General features: G+C 37.4%; 1 protein-coding gene across 1 annotated transcript in view; it reads left to right on the top strand.

The window, feature by feature from the left end:
* Nucleotides 1-17,963, top strand: part of LOC128666891 (cytochrome P450 2C8) — a 135,523-nt gene that overhangs the window by 62,564 nt on the left and 54,996 nt on the right. Inside the window, exons 2-3 of the mRNA XM_053721701.1 lie at nucleotides 1,070-1,265; nucleotides 14,391-14,553. Coding sequence (XP_053577676.1) covers nucleotides 1,070-1,265; nucleotides 14,391-14,553 — 359 coding nt within the window. The remainder of the gene's footprint in view (nucleotides 1-1,069; nucleotides 1,266-14,390; nucleotides 14,554-17,963) is intronic.

Raw genomic sequence — 17,963 nt, 5'->3', positions numbered from 1 at the left:
CTAAAGTGTACTAATGACAGTGACATGTTTATGGGCTCAGTCCCTGCTAGGACTAAAGTGTACTAATGACAGTGACATGTTTATGGGCTCAGTCCCTGCTAGGACTAAAGTGTACTAATGACAGTGACATGTTTATGTGCTTAGTCCCTGCTAGTACTAAAGTGTACTAATGACAGTGACATGTTTATGGGCTCAGTCCCTGCTAGGACTAAAGTGTACTAATGAAAGTGACATGTTTATGGGCTCAGTCCCTGCTAGGACTAAAGTGTACTAATGACAGGGAGATTTTTATGTGCTCAGTATCTGCAAGGACTAAAGTGCACTAATGACAGTGACATGTTTATGTGCTCAGTCCCTGCTAGGACCACAGTGTAGTAATGACAGTAACATGTTTATGGGCTCAGTCCCTGCTAGGACTAAAGTGTACTAATGACATTGACATGTTTATAAGCTCATCCCCTGCTAGGACTAAAGTGTGCTAATGACAGTGACATGTTTATGTGCTCAGTCCCTGCTAGTACTAAAGTGTACTAATGACAGTGACATGTTTATGTGCTCAGTACCTGCTAGAACTAAAGTGTACTAATGACAGTGACATGTTTATGTGCTCAGTCCCTGCTAGGACTAAAGTGTACTAATGACAGTGGCATTTTTATTGGCTCCCTGCTAGGACTAAAGTGTACTAATGACAGTGGCATTTTTATTGGCTCCCTGCTAGGACCAACGTGTACTAATGACACTGACAAATTTATGGGATAATTTTCTGCTAGGACTAAAGTGTACTAATGACAGTGACATGTTTATGTGCTCAGTCCCTGCTAGGACTAAAGTATACTAATGACAGTGGCATTTTTATTGGCTCCCTGCTAGGACTAAAGTGTACTAATGACAGTGGCATTTTTATTGGCTCCCTGTTAGGACTAAAGTGTACTAATGACACTGACAAATTTATGGGATAATTTCCTGCTAGGACTAAAGTGTACAAATGATAGTGACATGTTTATGGTGCAACCCCTGTTAGAAAATGTTAAAATGATGTTTTGGATACTCATTTTTCTTTTGTTTACAGAGTTTATAACTTCACAATGGACCTCTCAGGAATTGGAACATTATTTTTGATCTTCTGCCTTACTTTTCTGATATTTTATATAATGTGGATAAGGAACAAAAAGCTGCAGGGAATGCCACCTGGGCCCAAGCCGCTGCCTCTACTGGGGAACATATTACAGCTTGATGTGCAAGAACTGCCACAGTCATTCTCAAAGGTCAGTCTGATACCAACTAGGAGATTTGTGCTTTTATATTATATTAGTATTGGCAAATATGCATGAATCCTTTTAACATACTTTAAAACATTTTCGACTTGTAAGCTTTTTATACTTAGATTTTGTGAGGTAAAACCTAGCTGTACAATGACAAATATTAATTCCTAGCATATTATGGTCTCGTTTCCATTGAGGTGGTAAAGTTTGGAAACTGGTGGTAACTTAAAAAATCTCTGTAGACTTTAATGGAGATAAATGGTTTTATCGTCAATTTAGATAATTTACCACCTCAAGGCCTAATTTGGACCTAGAAGTCTTATACTTTGAATGCTTTGCCATATCCTTCCCAGTTAAAAAGAGGAGATATTTTAAAATGCATGCTTCTTCTGTCGAATGTTTAACCCATTAAAACTGTTAGTATGTTCCATGCCGTCCGAACAGCGCTGGGCTTTAACGACGTTAGGATGGCATGGAACGTCCTTTAGCTATACAGGCTTAGGCAGTAAAACCAGATTAACTAGGATAGCCTGAATGGCAAACTGGCCAAATATAAGTAAGGATCTTGTTAATGTTCATCCCAGCTTTACTTGAAGAATCCTTTTATTGAAAACACCCCTGCGGGTTTCGTGGCTTCTATGCAAACTTTCTCAAGGGTATCTGTCAGATACCTTCTAGTTAGTGCATTTTTTTATCACTTGTACAGTAAAATACATTTTGTTACCTTGAGCTGCGGATGCGCTCTCTTTATGTTTTAGATATTGACTTTTAGAGGAATGCTCTTTAAATGTCCCGTTTTTTAAAGTGGCAGCTGCATTTTAAATGCCTCTTAGTCATCTATGCATTCCAAATATGTAGGTAAAGTTTAAAAAATAAATCTGTGTATTATATGTTAATAGCTGTCATTATTATTTGCGTGCTTAAAGGGGCAGTCTACACCAGAATTTTTATTGTTTAAAAAGATAGATAATCCCTTTATTAACCATTCCCCAGTTTTGCATAACCAGCACTGTTATATTAATACACTTTTTACCTCTGTGATTACCTTGTATATAAGCCTCTGCAGACTGCCCCTTTATTTCAGTTCTTTTGACAGGTTTGCATTTTAACCAATCAGTGGCGACTCCTAGGTAACTCCACAGGCTTTAGCACAATGTTATCTATATGGCACACGTGAACTAACGCCCTCTAGTTGTGAAAAAAATGTAGAAATGCATTTATATAAGAGGCGTCCTTCAAGGGCTAAGAAATTTGCATATGAGCCTCCTAGGTTTAGCTTTCAACTAAGAATACAAAGAGAACAAAGTAAAATTGATGATAAAAGTTAATTGCAATATTGTTTAAACTTACATGCCCTTTCTGAATCGTGAAAGCTACATTTTTGACTAGACTGTCCCTTTAAAGGGACATAAAACCCAAAAATGTATTTCATGATTAAGACAGAGCATACCATCTGAAGCAACTTACCTGTTTACTTCTGTTATCAAATTTGCTTCATTCCCTTGGTATCCTTTGTTGAAGGACCAGCAATGCACTACTGGGAGCTAGCTGAATTGACAGTCCTGAGTAGATAATGGCAGCACACCAGTGAATTTCCAATAATCTTGAAATGTATTCAAAACATCTCCAACAGACAAAATAACAACCTGATATTTTGTCTGTTGGAGATGTTTTGAACACATTTGAAGATTATTGGAAATTCACTGGTGTGCTGCCATTATCTACTCAGGATTGCATGTTTTGAGGGTCTGAGTGTGAGGTTCTTAAAGGGACATCAAACACTTTCAGATGGTAATATAAAATGATAAATCATATACATAAAAAACCTCTGCAATACTTTCATTATTTTATTTGTCCCCTTTTCCTGTAATTCCATTCTGAAATTGTGATCTTTTCAGTTCCTGTTAGAAATGGAAGTACAGAACACTGTTATATCCCACACAGCCATTGGCTGCACACTCTAGTGCTCTATTTATAACTGTCCCTAATTGGCCACAGCAGAGAAGGTAACCTAAGTTACAACATGGCAGCTCCCATTGTTTTATTGACATTAAAACTTTAGGCTTATTTTGTCAATATTTAAACATCTAATGAAACTTTAAAAAATACTTCAACATGTTATTCTTAGACTAATATTTACTTTCAAATGCATCATTCTATCTAGCATTTATTTATACACAGGCACTAGAAAATATCATTTAAGATATAAAGCTAGCTGAACAGATTTAGTTAACCAATAGCAAAAAGCACATATATATGCATCCACCAAACAGCAGATAGTTCCCAGCAATGCATTCATGTCTGTTTAAGAGCTGTAAATATACATTAATGTATTAGGGATATATTAGTTTTTTGGCATTTATAAGTGAAACAAATGCTGAAAATAGCCATGTGTGCAAATTCAGATAGTTGTAAGTTTTCTATTATTAATCCAAAAATGGCTGTATGCCAAAAACGGATATATGCTCATCCCTAATATTTATATTGAGCTGCCGCTCCCATGCGCTAGGAATTGGGATGGGTGAAAGTTTTGGACAATTGAATGCTGGTAAAAACCAAAATCCGTTAAAATGCAATAATCAAATCTTATATTCGGTTTTCGAATGTTCATAATTAGATTATATATCTGCATTCAAAATTTTGAATGTAACCTTCGATTTAACAAATACTATTCAGAAGTTCTATAGTTCATGTGTTAGGGAATTTAGTAAATAGATACATAACAGATACAAATATATTGATTCTAATTTGTCTATAAAGAATATTGCATCATTTGAATATTACATTTAGAGAGCATTAGAAATACTTTTTCAAATTTTTCTAATCCAAATATTTCAAAGTATAATTTTAATCGAATTATGCAATATTAGGATTAGAAAAATTCAAATTGAATAGTAAACAAAGATAGCATTAGCAAAACTATTGAATTAAACAAATATTAGAATGTTGAACATTGGAAATTTGAAACGAACGAAAGTGTTTAAGTTTTGTTTAATTTTTTTTAATGTTGCAAAACATTCGCCCATTCCTAGTTAGGAAGTTGGCGGTCACTGGTTTACAACATGACCAGATGGTGGATTAACCATTGAGTAGTTTGTACATTGTGGGCCAGATTACGAGTGGCACGTTAACAGTGACGCACAAGCGAAAAAGGGGTTTAACGCGGGGGTTTCCATGCATTGGTTTTACCTCGTGTTACAAGTTGAAAGTAAATGCGATCGCTTGATGTTAATCACAATTTAAGCAAAAATGATTATCGTATCCTTAGAGCTCAAAAAAAGTTATAAGGACTCAAAGATATGAGGTCTCAGGTGTTAGAAAAAAGGCAGGCAAAGGGCTTTAACATTGAGAAACATACACGTCTATATATATATATATATATATATATATATATATACAGGAACAAGCGTTGCACTCACAGGTCTTTTTCAAAATTTTAATGTGGAACATTTTCGGGGTTTAACACCCCGAAAACATTCCACATTAAAATTTTGAAAAAGACCTGTGAGTGCAACGCTTGTTCCTGTATACTACTTCATTTTTGCACCCAGGCTGCTGACGACTGGTGGGCTAAACTGGATTGTGTTAAGTATATATATATATATATATATATATATATATATTGTGTTACAAGTATGTGTAGATCGCTTTGTAGCGCAATATCTATGTTCTCTGTTGTGAAAAATATCTCGAGAAACTATACATATATTAGATATATTAGATTCACACCTGTAATAAATAACAATTTACAATATATGCAGAATAAAAAGTATATATATGAAAAGTCCTCATAATATTTGTTAATATATATACTGTATAGTATATATGTATGTGTGTATATACAGATGTATTTATATATGTGTATATATGTATTTACAGGCATATATACACATGTAAACACATAAATACATATGAACACACATATAGACATAGTTCCAGGATAATCACTGTTAGGTGCGCTCCTCCTGAGCGTTCGTTGAGAAAGGATAACCCGGCACACAGGAGAGTGGGCGGGGGACACACCCCCTAAACGAATCCAAGCGCTTGGCTGCAAACTTCAGGCGTGTCTGCCACACACGCCACAGGCAAAGCCGAATACACCAATCCAAGGAGAGAAGTTGCGCTCAATCTTGAAATTTTCTTGAAGAAAAAAGGCACTCCAGGCACGTAGTAAAAAGTAAAAACAACTTTTATTCCAAAATAATTAAAAGAAGGACAAAGTAGTGTAGTCCAGCAAAGAGCCAGCAGTGACTCCAACAATCAGGTTGATGAGCTGATCCTCACGCAGACATGTTTCGTGCGTTTGCGCACTTGATCACTGCTTACCTGAGGATCAGCTCACTCACCTATTTATGACTAAGTTGATTACCAGAAATTTGCATATTTAAAACCTGATTGTGTACCTATATCCACAAGTCGGGCTACTTTAATTATAATACCGGTAGCTAGGAAAAAACATAAAAAGAGTGTACAAAGGGATAATATTGGAAATACATGACATGAGATAATCTGACCATTAATTTGAAAAATTGCTATATATAATGTGAGCTAAATTTCCTGAAATTGCCAAACTGATAAACTATTAGGATACCAACTGTTACAATTGTATATATTTAAACACATTTTTTTCAAGTAGATCTAGACTTAGTATATATGTTAGTTATGTAACAAAAAAGGAAAATCACACTGCCAAAGAAAAATAAAGGTGTCATGTCATTACTGTGACATATAAGTTATTTAATAAGACTTTAGATAGACATATATTAGATAAATACATCTAGGTCACGTCTAATGTTTAATCCTTCTGGTTCACTAGTCTGTAATTTAAACATCCAATAAATTTCCTTTTTATTGAGTAGTGACTCTCTATTTCCACCTCTTCTCCACTTGGTAATATGGTCAATACCCTGTATTCTTAATGATGATACATCTGAGTTGTGAATTAGTTTAAAGTGTCTTGATATGGGGGTATCACTATCTTCATCCTCAACTGACCTAAGATGTTGCAGGAATCTGTCTTTGAGGGATCTCTTGGTTTTTCCTGTATATTGGATATTACAAATATCACATGTGAAAAGATAGACTACATGTGTAGTTGCACAATTAATGAAATATCTGATATCATACTCTGTGTTAGTTGTGCTTGAAACAAATTTATCGCCCTCATGTATAAAGTTACAAGTTTTGCAGATGTGTCGTCTGCATTTAAAACATCCCTGTCTTTGTTTAAGCCAGCATCTGTTTATCTTGGGTTTGATATCAGAGGGGGATAAATGATTAGAAAGAGTTTTAGCTCTTTTGGGAATGAAGTCACATCCAGACTTTAAAATCTCTCTGATGGTAGGGTCTGAATACAGAATAGGAAGAGAATCTTTAATGATTGTACATATTTTGTTATATTCTACACTAAAGGTAGTTATAAATTTAATCTTATTATTTTCATTCTATCTAAAGTCTTATTAAATAACTTATATGTCACAGTAATGACATGACACCTTTATTTTTCTTTGGCAGTGTGATTTTCCTTTTTTGTTACATAACTAACATATATACTAAGTCTAGATCTACTTGAAAAAAATGTGTTTAAATATATACAATTGTAACAGTTGGTATCCTAATAGTTTATCAGTTTGGCAATTTCAGGAAATTTAGCTCACATTATATATAGCAATTTTTCAAATTAATGGTCAGATTATCTCATGTCATGTATTTCCAATATTATCCCTTTGTACACTCTTTTTATGTTTTTTCCTAGCTACCGGTATTATAATTAAAGTAGCCCGACTTGTGGATATAGGTACACAATCAGGTTTTAAATATGCAAATTTCTGGTAATCAACTTAGTCATAAATAGGTGAGTGAGCTGATCCTCAGGTAAGCAGTGATCAAGTGCGCAAACGCACGAAACATGTCTGCGTGAGGATCAGCTCATCAACCTGATTGTTGGAGTCACTGCTGGCTCTTTGCTGGACTACACTACTTTGTCCTTCTTTTAATTATTTTGGAATAAAAGTTGTTTTTACTTTTTACTACGTGCCTGGAGTGCCTTTTTTCTTCAAGAAAATTTCAAGATTGAGCGCAACTTCTCTCCTTGGATTGGTGTATTCGGCTTTGCCTGTGGCGTGTGTGGCAGACACGCCTGAAGTTTGCAGCCAAGCGCTTGGATTCGTTTAGGGGGTGTGTCCCCCGCCCACTCTCCTGTGTGCCGGGTTATCCTTTCTCAACGAACGCTCAGGAGGAGCGCACCTAACAGTGATTATCCTGGAACTGTGTACCGTACTGCTTCACTGTGACATGTGCAGCCATCACTGGCGTCAGTAGGTGAGTGATCTTTGGAATTGATTTCTTATGCTGTGATGCGATAGTATCAAATATATCACCACCTACACTTTCTTATGTTTTTGTAACCGGCTGAAGACGAGGTGGGTTTAACAGATTGTATGTTTCATTCAACTACCGGGCATTTCTTGTTGACTATATATCTTGAGCCAGCATACTCTATATAACTTTTTTTCACCACTTTCCACAAGTCTGTAAGCGGCTAGGATTGCCGTTTTTTGCTTTAACGTATTTGGAGGCTTACATAGTACTTAAAAGAATCGCGTACTATAGCCAACAAGGTATCTAGAACAATTTCGAATATATTGGGTCTGTGTTGCAACAAAGCCACCAAAATCTTTTTTCAATAAAGCAGATAACACTGCATATATATATATTATTGCTGCTTTCTGTAGAAATTGGGCCAACAACATCACAATAAGATCATTTAGGCCTGCTCACATTTAAAGCTGTCAATGTTGGATTTACTTTATCTGCTGCCTTTAAGCACATAGATTAAAAGTATACATATTTTTTATTCAATAATATATCACCAGTAAGGATTACCTAAAACAGAGGAACTTAATCAGACAAAATGGAAAATGCATATGTGTTGAGTGACTTTAAGGATGATACACCTGATACATATAATGAAATCACTCACACTTTGGACAGTCTATTTTTTGATATGGACGCTCTCAGAAAAAAAGATATTAAATTAGATCTTGACATCAAGTCCTTCAAACTATATAAATTAGACAAGCGCATACCCAGGGGTCTACGTATCAGAAAGTTTCCTTCATTTATTGTAACTGATCCTGATTTCATAGAAAAATGGAATTCCATTTTGGATTCATGTTCTTTTGCCCTAATTGAGCTACTGGTGACATATAAAGAAAAACAAAGATCAGCTTTAATAACAGAGATTAAGGATACACAGATATTACTAAAGAAATATCAACATGACCCAGATTTTAAGAAATACGACAAACAATTTGAATTAAAAATGAATACGTTTAAAAGAGAACTCTGGCAATTCAAATCTAGAAAGATGATACGTGACAAAAGGGACTATGACTCTAATCAAGTGTATAGATGGACACAAGAAGATACACTAAGAAAGGGATATAAAAGAAATAACAAAAATAAGAACAAACAAATGAATGGTAAAGGAAATAAAAAGGGGAAAAGTGTCACATTCTCAGACACTGAATATGAATGTGACTCTTCTGACGGTGATGTTAATGAAGTAGAAGAAGAGGCAGCAGCAGTCTTCCAAGAAATTGATGTCCAATACTACAGTGAGAATTCTACTCAGTCAAAAAACGGACAGGAATTGGCCACACAGGAAGTAAGAAAAAAACAACACACAGAGGCTGTCGAGGTCGTGGCAAAAGAGCCAAGGGAAACACAGAAGAAGAAAAAAATGAGATCTGTATATACAACCAGGTCTCAAAAGGAGAGAAAGAAATATGCATAAATGACAAAAATGTTGTTAATTTATCCTCTGTAAATTTAACTACTGCACAAATAGATTTGTTGTCTAAAGGTCTCAACTTTGTGCCTTCCAATCACTTCAATGTTTTTGAAACCATCTTAGACGTTAATAGATTTGCCAGAAAAATCACATTACAAAAGCATTTTTACAAGAAGGATGGGAATGCAGAAAGTGAACCTGACTTAACTAAAGAATATGATGCAGCAATTTATAATGTAGGTTCTATATCTGATCTTAACTTTTCTGAAATTAACACCTTGAGAGATTTAGATCTTCTCTTACAAGAAGGAGAGGACACTAAAGATGATAATTTACAAGAGAGGGACATATCTTTAAAACACATTAAAAACAAAAGCACATTCTATCCTTTTAAGACACGTTCAAAAGTGATTGATATTTTTCAAAAAACGGTAGAGATCAAATTACGTGAACTAGACAAACAAGTGACAGATAAAGGTAATAGAAAATGTAACAATCTAACATATAAAGAGAAATCAGCTCTCAGGGAGCTTACACAGAATGACAATATTGTAATTAGGCCATCTGACAAGGGCGGCAATGTAGTCGTTCTTAACAGAACTGACTACATTGCAGAGGCCAAAAGGCAGCTAAGTCAAAAAGATGTTTACCTAAAATTGACACAAGATCCTACTAACAAGTTTCAGAGGGAGATTGGGAATATTATTAAATATGCCCGTAATAATAACATTATTACTCAATCTGTGGAAGAAAAATTATTAATATCCAATCCAGTAACTCCCATTTTTCATCATTTCCCCAAATTACACAAAAATTCTTTTTCCCCTCCAGGCAGACCCATTATTGCTGGCATAGGGTCCCTGAACGAAGCATTGTCTGAACTCGTTGACACTTTCCTACAACCTCTAGTATGTCAACTTCCTAGTTATATACAAGACACCACTTCATTTATCAAAAAAATTGCTAACATTGAATGGAAACCAAACTATAGGTTAATGGTTGTTGATGTGACATCTCTTTACACGTCTATTGAGCATTCAAAGGGCCTTATGGCTATCAATTTTTTTGTTAATTCATCATATAACTTTGAAGAAGCAACTAAGGTCTTCTTGCTGAATGCAATTGAATACTTGCTTACCCACAATTTTTTCATGTTTCAAACTGATTATTATCTCCAGAGACGTGGGACTGCTATGGGGGCTAAATTTGCCCCCTCCTATGCCAACCTATTCATGGGTTGGTGGGAGCTGTCCCACGTCTTTGGAGATAGCAATCCATTCAAGGGATCGATTATCCAGTATTGTCGCTACATAGACGATCTGTTTTTCATCTTAGAATGTGACATAACTGAGGCAGATAGCTTTTGTAATTACCTCAACTGTAATCAATTAGGTATAGAATTCACAGGCACTCACAGCAATGAAAGTGTGAACTTTTTGGATCTCACTGTTCAAGGCGGTGAGACTGGATCTACTATCCAGACTAAAATGTACAGAAAGGAAACTGCAGGCAACACACTTTTAAAATTTGAATCATGTCATCCCCGGCATGTGTTAAGAGGCATACCCAAAGGGGAATATATTCGCATTAAAAGGAACTGCACCAGTGAAACAGAATATCACAAGCAGGCCAGTGAAGCCACTCAAAGATTCAAACAGCGAGGTTATCATGAGGGCCTATTATTAAAAGCTAAAGCAAGCGTCGATCAAATCCCAAGAACTGAGTTGCTTCAATATAAACACAACAAGTCAAAGACTAAAAAGAATGAAAATAATAAGATTAAATTTATAACTACCTTTAGTGTAGAATATAACAAAATATGTACAATCATTAAAGATTCTCTTCCTATTCTGTATTCAGACCCTACCATCAGAGAGATTTTAAAGTCTGGATGTGACTTCATTCCCAAAAGAGCTAAAACTCTTTCTAATCATTTATCCCCCTCTGATATCAAACCCAAGATAAACAGATGCTGGCTTAAACAAAGACAGGGATGTTTTAAATGCAGACGACACATCTGCAAAACTTGTAACTTTATACATGAGGGCGATAAATTTGTTTCAAGCACAACTAACACAGAGTATGATATCAGATATTTCATTAATTGTGCAACTACACATGTAGTCTATCTTCTCACATGTGATATTTGTAATATCCAATATACAGGAAAAACCAAGAGATCCCTCAAAGACAGATTCCTGCAACATCTTAGGTCAGTTGAGGATGAAGATAGTGATACCCCCATATCAAGACACTTTAAACTAATTCACAACTCAGATGTATCATCATTAAGAATACAGGGTATTGACCATATTACCAAGTGGAGAAGAGGTGGAAATAGAGAGTCACTACTCAATAAAAAGGAAATTTATTGGATGTTTAAATTACAGACTAGTGAACCAGAAGGATTAAACATTAGACGTGACCTAGATGTATTTATCTAATATATGTCTATCTAAAGTCTTATTAAATAACTTATATGTCACAGTAATGACATGACACCTTTATTTTTCTTTGGCAGTGTGATTTTCCTTTTTTGTTACATAACTAACATATATACTAAGTCTAGATCTACTTGAAAAAAATGTGTTTAAATATATACAATTGTAACAGTTGGTATCCTAATAGTTTATCAGTTTGGCAATTTCAGGAAATTTAGCTCACATTATATATAGCAATTTTTCAAATTAATGGTCAGATTATCTCATGTCATGTATTTCCAATATTATCCCTTTGTACACTCTTTTTATGTTTTTTCCTAGCTACCGGTATTATAATTAAAGTAGCCCGACTTGTGGATATAGGTACACAATCAGGTTTTAAATATGCAAATTTCTGGTAATCAACTTAGTCATAAATAGGTGAGTGAGCTGATCCTCAGGTAAGCAGTGATCAAGTGCGCAAACGCACGAAACATGTCTGCGTGAGGATCAGCTCATCAACCTGATTGTTGGAGTCACTGCTGGCTCTTTGCTGGACTACACTACTTTGTCCTTCTTTTAATTATTTTGGAATAAAAGTTGTTTTTACTTTTTACTACGTGCCTGGAGTGCCTTTTTTCTTCAAGAAAATTTCAAGATTGAGCGCAACTTCTCTCCACATATAGACATACATACAAGTGCATTAGAGCCCTTTGCAGTTAAAGTGACCGTAATCTCTCCCCTTTTTAAAATCAGATCCGGAATGTTAGTGATATTTTAGATGGCGTTTCATTCATCAGTTGTAATGAAGTTGCGCTAGAAATTACTTTTTTTTTAATAAAGATATGAATCTCAAATTCCCTGAGCTCAGCCGCCAACTTCAAAAGTCAATTTTTCTGTGAGCTAATGATTTGAATTTAGCTACAACAAAAGTGCCATATGGGGATATCGCTGATTGGACAACAATTCAAACAATTAGCGCACAGAAAAATTGACTTTTGAAGTGGGTGGCAGAGCGTGGGGTATTTGAATTTCATATCCATATTAAAATAGCGCATCTTCATTACAACTGTTGAATAAAACTCCATCTAAAATATCACTAACATTCTGGATCTGATTTTAAAAAGCGGAGATTTTAACATCACTTTAAGTAAATAACATGTTAAAGCATATTTATGAATATTCATTTTTAATAAATTGTTATGTATGTGCTGTAAATATTTCACATTCCAATTTTCTTCACATAGCAGAACACGTTCTTTGTATTTTTATAAATAGATACTCCTATATATATATATCTGTTTAAAAAACACGGAAGGGAACTGCACTCTCATACTGGACCGGGTACACATCCCATGACCCTGCAACATGCTCAGCCCTGGGTGCCACTGGCACTCACAGGAAGCTGTGCTGCTCCCAGAGTCACAGGCAGTTAACCCCAGTCAGGTCTGGGTGCAAGAACCATAGGGAAAATTACAAAACAAATTAATACAACACACAGAGAAAACCCAGCACTCACTTACAAGCTCTCAGCTAAGATTTAAAAGCAAAAATGGAAAGGTTAGTTACCGCATCTGGCCAAATGGGACAAGCCCAGGTACCTCGTCAAGGTCCTTTCCAATACCTGGGACCCTAAAACAGCCACACAATGCAAGCTTTCAAATCCAAACAAACTGGGAACAAGGGAAGGGTGCACAGGAATATGTAATCACCCTAGACATAAACAAAACACGGAAGGGAACTGCACTCTCATACTGGACCGGGTACACATCCCATGACCCTGCAACATGCTCAGCCCTGGGTGCCACTGGCACTCACAGGAAGCTGTGCTGCTCCCAGAGTCACAGGCAGTTAACCCCAGTCAGGTCTGGGTGCAAGAACCATAGGGAAAATTACAAAACAAATTAATACAACACACAGAGAAAACCCAGCACTCACTTACAAGCTCTCAGCTAAGATTTAAAAGCAAAAATGGAAAGGTTAGACCTTGTTGTATTAATTTGTTTTGTAATTTTCCCTATGGTTCTTGCACCCAGACCTGACTGGGGTTAACTGCCTGTGACTCTGGGAGCAGCACAGCTTCCTGTGAGTGCCAGTGGCACCCAGGGCTGAGCATGTTGCAGGGTCATGGGATGTGTACCCGGTCCAGTATGAGAGTGCAGTTCCCTTCCGTGTTTTGTATATGTCTAGGGTGATTACATATTCCTGTGCACCCTTCCCTTGTTCCCAGTTTGTTTGGATTTGAAAGCTTGCATTGTGTGGCTGTTTTAGGGTCTCAGGTATTGGAAAGGACCTTGACGAGGTACCTGGGCTTGTCCCATTTGGCCAGATGCGGTAACTAACCTTTCCATTTTTGCTTTTAAATCTTAGCTGAGAGCTTGTAAGTGAGTGCTGGGTTTTCTCTGTGTGTTGTATATATCTGTTTATATATATTTGTGCAAAAAACATTATTTATATATATATATATATATATATATATATATATATATATATAAATAAAAAATATGTATTTATAAATAAATAGAGCATATTCTTCTACGTGAAGAACATTGGAATGTGAACTATTAATATTTTCATGTTGGGTTAGTGCACTTTAGAACATGTGATCGTGTTTGCGCGCGAGTAGGGTGACTTCTATGGGGAATACAAATCAATTTTTAATACGATCGCTACCCGACACCAGCAAAAACTTCACTCCACTTGTAATCTGGCCTAGTTAATTAGCTTTTTGTTTTTCAAAATATGGTGTTGTTTCATTAGATGCACAACTTGTGAACGGAAGGGGGAAATTGGAAAATTATACATAAAATCTACCAAAAGAAAAAATATGTAGAAACCTATATACTTCATTCATTCAAAATTGATATCTTCCCTTATTTTTTTCACTTTAATGCAAATTTGTGTTTTCTGCAGCTTGCAAAGGAATATGGATCTGTGTTCACTGTCTATTTGGGGCCAAGACCAACTGTTATCTTGTTTGGTTATGATGCAGTCAAGGAAGCTCTTGTAGACAACGCAGACATTTTTGGCAATAGAGGAGAGGCACCTGCTGCACAGCTTCTATTTAAGGGTTACGGTAAATAATCCATCTCTTGTGGTAATGTAATAAACCAGCCGTCCCCTTGATTTATGGTCACTTTTTAAATAGAAGAAAAATCCAAAATGGTGTTCACTTTAGTAACCTGATATGGATTCTGCCTAGGGTGAACATCCAGTTGTAAGCACCTAGATGTAAGGTGGGGCAGCATTTGTGTATTGCCTATGGGGGTAGGTCAGGCCTGCACCTAATCCTGGGAAGGAGAGGATTGGTAACAAAAATGTCTGATATTAGGCCAGTAATGGGTTCCTGTGGTGTTTTAAGCACAGCATTATGGGACATTGATAGTGAGTCTAAAATTAGCAAGCAAAGTGCCCCTTTAACTAGCAGATTAAGAGCAGAGGAAACTGGACTTTGTATTAGCTCTGCAAAAGTACCCTGGCTATAGCCTCTCCTACTACGCCAGCAGCTAATGCATGATTTGGTTAAAACATGGGCAATTAAAGGCTGTAAGTTTAGTTTATTTATGTTTATTCCTTTGTATTTTATAACTGCAACAGTAATTGTGTTCCCTGTATTGTTACCTTTTCGTATTAAACTGTAATTTATTAACACTTCTTTGCTGGTTGACTGTAAACTCACATGGTTTGTAAGACTGCTTTTGATTTATTCACTATACAATGACTAAAGGCTCGTTTCCATGAAGCAGCAATTTCACAAAACGAAAAAAACTGTTGTTGGAATCGGTTAAGTTTATTGTCAATTTCCGATAGCGTGTTTTCCATTATCATTAAAGGCAACCCGTAGAAAATAATAGAAGCCGAAAAGTGCAAATTTACATCTGGTTTCCATTGAACGCCCAGATAAAACACTGTTGGAAGCTGTCAATAAGGTTTCAAACATTATGGAATGCTCAACTAGGTGTAAAAGAGGAAAAATAAGCTTTTTGAGGCCTCTTTTCCATTGAGATATTACAATTTTCAAACACTACAAGTATTTTCTTTTATTTAATTATTGTTATATGTAATATTTTTTGATGTCCCAGGTATTTGGAGTTATGTTCCTATTTAAATATCATTATGTATTTACATATAAAAATATAATCAAGCGCATATCTCCAAAATTCCAACTAGGCATATGTGACAGATTCTGGATACCCCGACTGGGTATCTCCACCAAAAGAGACCTTCTCCAACCCTGGAACCTGTAACTGTAGAGCTAGACGTGATTTTAGCAAGTAGCCCAACTTAATAACCAGACAAGACAAGTATTAAGGTGAAACAATAACTCCTTTATTCACACAAAACTTACAGTATTTATACACTATTGCCATCAGTATGGCGCCTTCATAAAGGCCATAGGCACATGGAGATCTCCACAATGGATAGGTTGTCTTTTCGGGGTGATCCTGAGGGAGCGGTGGCTAATCGTCATTGGAGAGCTCCCGGTCCCTAAATGTCACAGTCCAAAAAGCAACATGATCCGTTACTGAGGGCCAGAGCAGCAGCCCAGTAAAGGTACACAGGAACAGTCCGAGGTGGGGGTGTCAAAAACCCCAAGTTCCTGAGAGAGATTCCTCTTAGTATTCACTCCATGTCCATCAACTGTATGTTAAGCCCTCAAAAGAGCGGTTAAAGTCCAGCAGGAATCTCTTGTGAACCCAGCCAGCAAATTAGTTCCATAAGATTCTGGCTGGGACCCGGCCAGACGGAAAGGGGGTAAAGCGGGTAGTGATCAGCTTTTTCTAGGCAAAGTTTAATTACTGCAACAAACAAGGGGAACTGGTGGGAAAACATATTAATCTAACTTGTGAAGGGATCGTCCTTGCAGCAGAGCGAAGGGGAAAAGGGAAGAGCCGGTGGCACAGCCTGCCCAGAGTTAGACCGTTAGATCAACCCTCTAGGCTGGTAAAGGGCCGCTGGTTCATGACAATGCTCCCCCCCCTGACTCATAGTCCGGCAGACCCGGCTAGATCCTGATGGGTCGGCTTGGGGCTGTCCGGTACAGTTACTCCAATTCAGTTTGCCGGGAGAGGCCATCTGCATTAGCATTGCTCTTTCTCGGCCGATACTGATTGTTGAAGTTGAAGGGCTGCAAGGCCCTTAAAATTCAACAACTGTCCATTGTCCCCGGAAACCCTATTAAGCCATACCAAGGGGTTATGATCCATGAGCACTGTAAACGATCTCCTGTACAAATATGGTTGTAGTTTCTTGAGAGCCCACACCAGCGCCAAACACTCTTTCTCTACTGGCGCATAGCCCACTTCCCTAGGCAGTAGTTTTTAGCTGATGTAGGTTACAGGTGCTCATGGCCCTCCTCATCCACCTGGCTCAGGACTGTTCCCAACCTGAACATGAATGCATCTGTATGGACACAAAAAGGTTTAAGAGGGGTCAGGAGCAGCCAGAATAGGGGCAGAGACTAATGCTGTTTTCAGTTGTTGGAAGGCAGCTTCGCACTCAGGGGACAACAGGACTTGCTGAGGTAGATGTTTTCTGGTCAGGTCGGTCACGGGTTTGGCCAGGATATTATAGTTGGGGACAAACTTGTGGTAGCACCCCGCAGTCAGGAATGGATTGGCCCGCCAGGGCCGGCAGTTGGTAGCTAAACAAAGAGAGAGAGCACATGTGAGCAGCCGGTGCTAATGATGACTGATTGATTGATTGATTGATCCAGCCAGCCTCTCCAGCTCAGTGCTCCCTGACACTCATCACTTCCTCCCACCCAGAGTCCCAGCAGCAGCTGTGTGCACGGGAACAGTGAGAGCTGAGTGAAGGGCAAGCAGAGCAAGGTGAGGCAGGGAGGAAAGAAGCAGCAAGGCTAGGTTGGTGCTGGTGGTGGTCACGCTGTGTTTCTGTGGTCACGGTAAGCAAGAAACATCACATTCACCAGTGATGTTATTTAGATTTTTTTGCTCCGTCAGTCTAAGTGTAAGGCCTATTATGCACTAAGCACACAAGGCATTTGCCTAGGGCAGCAGATTTGTGGGGGGCGGCAGGAGAATCATTGCTCTAATGCAGCTGTAGTGCAGGCAGGTACTTTTTTTTCACCCTCCTCACCTCTGAGTGCACACATCAGACCTAGCTGTCACACTGCCTCCTGTGTATCAAACACAGCAACAAGCTCACATAACAGAAATAATTTTTATGACAAATTTATTATCTGGCTTGGTCCCTTCCAGCTAAAGCACCAATAAAATCAAAGCCCTAACGTTACATCACAGGTCCTTCAGCCGGATGGGATCTAGCTGCAACCATCTCTTTTAGTGTGAGACTGAGGGGACCGTTCTGCAATATGATAAGGTACTGAGGAGAGAGTTGTGTATATAAGGTAATGGGGAGGCTGTGTGTATGTGTGTGGCAGAGGGAACCTCTCTATTATGTTATATATCTGTATATAAGGTGTGTAACTGAGTGTGTCTGTCAAAGAGAACCTCTCTATAATAT

This window comes from Bombina bombina, chromosome 7 (genome assembly GCF_027579735.1).
Source record: "Bombina bombina isolate aBomBom1 chromosome 7, aBomBom1.pri, whole genome shotgun sequence".
In the NCBI taxonomy this organism is placed as follows: Eukaryota; Metazoa; Chordata; class Amphibia; order Anura; family Bombinatoridae; genus Bombina; species Bombina bombina.
Note: the sequence above shows the minus strand (reverse complement) of the source record. Positions and strands in the feature narration are given on the sequence as shown.